This window comes from Helianthus annuus, chromosome 3 (genome assembly GCF_002127325.2).
Source record: "Helianthus annuus cultivar XRQ/B chromosome 3, HanXRQr2.0-SUNRISE, whole genome shotgun sequence".
Classification (NCBI taxonomy): domain Eukaryota; kingdom Viridiplantae; phylum Streptophyta; class Magnoliopsida; order Asterales; family Asteraceae; genus Helianthus; species Helianthus annuus.
In genome coordinates, this window is record NC_035435.2 from 144,201,580 (window position 1) to 144,206,490 (window position 4,911).

The window sequence follows — 4,911 nt, forward strand, 5'->3', positions numbered from 1 at the left end:
TGGTGTAAATGAGTGAGTATTAATTTGTTTTTAATATGTGTCACTAAAAGGGAGGAGGGGAAATTACCATTTTAGACATCATATGTGCCTGTCATGTGAGAATTAATTAACCAGAGTTTGAGTTTTGGTTAGACTTAGGGGTCAAAATAGTTAGTTATAGAGACTATGGGGGCACATATGTTAAAAATTCTTATTTTGGGCTAATATAGTAAAAGTGATATATCTACAGGGGCCAAAAACGTAATTTACTCTATTGAAAAAAATATCTCAAACAGTTGGCTGTTTCTCTCTTGATGAACTTTCTGATACAAACAAGATCACCATCTCTGGCCTACTGCTACTCTTTAGTTGTGGGCGGTGGCAGATTACAGGTAACATATTCTACACGCCTCTATTTCTGCTCGATCATGCCTTTAACTGTAACTAATCACAATTTCTCATAGATCTGCTCATGTATTTCCTCTCGTCGTTAGTATACATACTCATATTTAATTTGTTGCTGCTCTTAATTTGAAGTCTTCTATGATGCAATGTTGTTTGCAATTCTTATACATACAGTACTACAAAATCTAAGTTATGTCACTATAAGAGCCGTCCCGAGAACTCTCGAAATAATTTAGGCCTCGGGAGTAAAAAAGAATTGGCCTTAAAATCGTGGTTAAGGGGAAATGAATTAAAAAAATAAACTTTTGTGGTGGAACGAAGACTTTAACTTGAGACTTGTACATATCCTGAGATAGTTTTTTTCCACTACAACCACTAACACTTTTTTACGTAATAAATGGTTGAATATACTAAATATATAATTTAATAAATATATAACTTTTCGGGCCCTTTGAAAATTTGGGTCTTTGGCGTCGGCACGGGTTGGCCGGCCCTAGTCACTATCGCCTTTTGGTATGTGCTGGTTATTGTACTAAACTAACGTATGTAGTTATGTTTGTTGTTGTAGGACGCTTGAAACAAAACTTGTTGACACTAATTACCAGCAGCACCGTGCAATTTGCTACTGAAAGATTCAAGCTATCTATCTACAATTGCTTCTAGTTTTTCTGTTTCTTCTGTCAGGTTTTATTTCTTTAATCGATACAAAATGTCTTACATGGATGATTTTAGACACCTCGAAATCCAACTTGAAGATGTAAAGGCGGCTACCAACAATTTTAGCGACAAGCCTATCGGAAGTGGTGGGTTTGGAGCTGTGTACAAAGGAGAACTCCATCTCCCGAAGGGACGGAGAACGGTCGCCTTTAAGCGCTTAGACCGTAAATATGGACAAGGTGATGTTGAGTTTTGGAAAGAGATCACGTTGCTTTCTGAATTGAATCACGAAAATTTGGCCTCCCTCTTGCATTTTTGTAGGGAGGGTGATGAGAGAATCCTTGTATACGAGTATGCATCTCATCAGAGCCTTGATCGCTATCTTGATAAAGGAAGCCTCACATGGATCCAACGTCTCCAAATATGTCTTGGGGCTGCAAAAGGAATTGCCTACCTTCATGATCCAAAGAAGACGCAACAAAGGGTTCTTCACCGTGACATCAAAAGCTCCAATATCCTTCTGGATGATAAATGGACTGCTAAAGTTTCAGATTTTGGCCTATCAAAAATCACTCCTGCCAACCAACCACGTACATATCTAGTGTCTAGTATCGTAGGTACACCTGGATATTGTGATCCATCGTATTATGATACAGGTATTCTTTCAAAAGAGTGTGATGTATATTCTTTTGGAGTGGTGTTGTTTGAAGTAATGTGCGGAAGATTATGTTGTGAATTTGATAAGGATAAGCTCATATGCATTTTAGTGAATACATGGAGAAATCGTTGCCATGAAGACAGACTAGACGATATTATATTCCCTGATTTAAAGCGACAAATAAATCAGGAAGCTTTGTCTACGTTTGCCACCATCGCTTTGCGGTGTTTAAATAGAGATCATAAGAAAAGACCAAAAATGGTGGAGATCGTCAAAGAACTTGAGATCACGCTTTATCATCAACAGGTAATTTTTCTTTATTCGAATTATTGCAGGTTATGTTTTAATTTTTCCGTGGATAGGAGTTGATATAAAAGATTGATCCTTTTCAGAACTCTAAACTACACAAAGCCAATCTGACCAAGACGCCAACACCCTACGGATTCATGGAAGAATATGATTACCTCAAAATTGGATTGAAAGATATAGAAGTGGCGACTAACAGCTTCTCTGACTACAAACTAGTTGCACGTGGTGGGTTTGGAAAGGTATACATAGGAGAACTCTCTCTACTAGGGGGAAAAAGCCTGGTCTGTTTTAAGCGATTAGATCGTAGATTCGGGCAAGGTGATGTTGAGTTTTGGAAAGAGGTCTCATTTCTTTCTAAATACAAACATGAAAATTTGGTCTCTCTCTTGAACTTTTGTGATGACAGTCATGAAAGGATCCTTGTGTATAACTGTGCATCTCGTGGGAGTCTCGATAGGTATGTTAGTGACCCAGGTCTCACGTGGACCCAACGCTTGAAGATATGTGTTGGGGTTGCTAATGCAATGAACTATCTTCATGTTCCTCACGACAGAAAACACAGAGTTATACACCGAAACATTAAAAGTTCGAACATACTTTTGAATGACGATTGGACTTCAATGGTTTCTGATTTTACTCAATCAAAAATTGTCTCAGAAAAAGAAAGCGAAGATTATGCTATTTCAGAAGTAGTTGGCACAAATGGATACTGTGATCCGTTGTATATGGAGACAGGTAACCTAACAAAAGAGTCTGATGTGTACTCTTTTGGAGTGGTGTTGTTTGAATTATTGTGTGGTAGACTGTGCACAATCTATCGTAATCGTGAGCTAGGCTTGCTTTTGCCTACATGGCTAAGATACTATAATGAGAAGAGATTAGATGAGATTATATTTCCTGATCTAAAGGAAAAAATGGACTCGTGTTCCTTGAATACGTTTTCATCCCTTGCTTATCGATGTCTAAAAAAAGAACGTGAAGAACGGCCATCAATGGCTGAGGTTATGAAACAACTTGAGATTGCACTTGAACAACAAGTAAGTTTTCTTTCACTGTTTTAGAAGTATCACATGTAACAAGTGTAGTTGCATGTGCTTTTCCTACAGTTACTAAACTCATAGATAAAAGTTGACCCAAAAACTTGTTACAGGAGGATTTTGAAGAAACGATGAGGATTCAAAATCTTGTGATATCTTCAATATCAAAGACACCCCGAAATCAAAATTTCATGCGATTTCCAAATGGAGTTCTTGTTGGAGATGGCAATACGGTAATAGTTTATTGCTAACACTAAAATGGTTGGCTTTGGTATTAAAATTTACTTATTGCTTAAAGTTGAAATTCATTGTAAGATAAAGAAAATATCAAAATTTTAATTACATTTTATTTGAATATGTTTACTCGACAGTGGCTTTCAATACTTCAGAGTGGAAAAGTGTGTGAAGTAATATCTGCAACAAAATGCATCTCTGCGGACTCACTTGTACATGACGACACACAAAATTTAAGGTTAACTAACGACTTTTTCTATGGATACGAGACCGAAGAGATTTCTATAAAATTTATATTAATAAAAAATAATCATAATACCGAGAAACCACTAGTTGTTGAGATTGGATACGAGACCGAAGAGATTTCAACTTTTCAGGTTAAGGTCAAATGCAGGTTATAATGTGAGGAGAGCACGCATAAATTGATTTAGTTCTACGGCCATGTGTAGTGGGGTTATAGCCCAAATGTGTAAGAAAAGGGGGTTATGGGGGGTTATATAACTTGAGTTTGTGGTGGGAGGTTAGGTAGATGTTGGGTTATATATGTATGTATATATATGTGTGTGAGAGAGATCTTTCTTGTTTGGCACCATTATACACATCGCGGGACTCAAAATTTTCACCCCATAGCACCCGGGAGTGGTGAACCCTGGCGCTATGGTGATGTATGGCGCTTCATAAAGCCCGACTAAGCAAGGACTAAACATGATTGACTTTTGAAAACCCAACTATGGAATTATGGATTGCATAAATTAACTTAACTTTCTCAGCTTATTAAATTATTATGTTTCCATTAATTATTTAAATCTTTTAGCTTTGTTATTGATCTTTACCATCTTCAGATTTTTGACTGAAAATACTTGCAGGTTTTCAAACGTCCTAAAAGGTGGAATGAACAATGGTTTCACGATAAAAGTGACAACTCAATTCTTGTCAAGAAAGGTCAGGTACACTGTAAGCCTTGTATTTAAACATAACGGTACGCATCATGGGACACATATACCCTTTAAATTCAAACTGAATGAGGAGAGATACTACTCTGATTTGTGCATGCCACATGTGAGAGATGATGGATGGCTAATGATAGAACTATACCAATTTACCAGCTACAAAAAAGAACATGATATTGGGATTCACTTCTTGCCACTCCTCAATATCGCTTCCTCAAGCATCGAGTATTTTCTTGAAGGCGTTGAATTTCGTCCTGTCCAGTATGTAAGTTAGTTGACAAGATATACAGTATTTTCTTGTGAGTTCGAGTGTATGAAACCTTTTCTACTTAATGAAAATTAGGAAATTCTATTTTGGTAAATTTATAGGAACTTCTTTTGTTCTTGCTTCAATTTTCGAATTTAACATGCATCGATACCAAAAACTAAAGACTCATTTTTAAAAACTAACGACAATTAGATTTCCGGTGAGAGATCCAAGAATACCACAAACTTTAGGTTAGTACGAATTAAACGCGTGTGTGACAATTGGGTTGACTGATCGAGTGGACCAGATGAAACAGATATTTGTTTGTGTTTTTCCCGTTGTTCATTTAACATTTAATCTAAACTAGTTGTACGCCCCGCAGGTGTTGCAGGGCGGTAAGCAAAGTATTTCTCTGTTTGATACGATATAGTATAA

The 4,911-nt window shown here is 36.8% G+C and overlaps 1 protein-coding gene across 2 annotated transcripts; it reads left to right on the forward strand.

The window, feature by feature from the left end:
• The first annotated feature begins 202 nt into the window (after window positions 1-202).
• Window positions 203-4,591, forward strand: LOC110929843 (probable L-type lectin-domain containing receptor kinase V.3). 2 transcript variants are annotated; one of them, XM_022173032.2, is made up of 6 exons: window positions 208-371; window positions 953-2,005; window positions 2,092-3,045; window positions 3,159-3,278; window positions 3,417-3,517; window positions 4,146-4,591. In XM_022173032.2, the coding sequence occupies exons 2-6, from the start codon at window positions 1,094-1,096 to the stop codon at window positions 4,501-4,503; spliced, it is 2,445 nt and encodes an 814-aa protein (XP_022028724.1). In that variant the 5' UTR covers window positions 208-371; window positions 953-1,093; the 3' UTR covers window positions 4,504-4,591. The 2 variants fall into 2 exon arrangements, with proteins under 2 accessions (XP_022028725.1, XP_022028724.1); XM_022173033.2 differs by lacking the exon at window positions 3,417-3,517 and having other exon boundaries at window positions 203-371.
• The last annotated feature ends 320 nt before the right edge of the window (window positions 4,592-4,911 follow it).

What these genes read in the sequence shown, in the direction of transcription:
- LOC110929843 (XM_022173032.2), top strand. Translation starts at nt 1,094, where the DNA reads ATGTCTTACATGGATGATTTTAGACACCTCGAAATCCAACTTGAAGAT. An exon ending in TCACGCTTTATCATCAACAG is followed by an intron (nt 2,006 to 2,091) that starts GTAATTTTTCTT and finishes GATCCTTTTCAG; the next exon opens with AACTCTAAACTACACAAAGC. An exon ending in AGATTGCACTTGAACAACAA is followed by an intron (nt 3,046 to 3,158) that starts GTAAGTTTTCTT and finishes AACTTGTTACAG; the next exon opens with GAGGATTTTGAAGAAACGAT.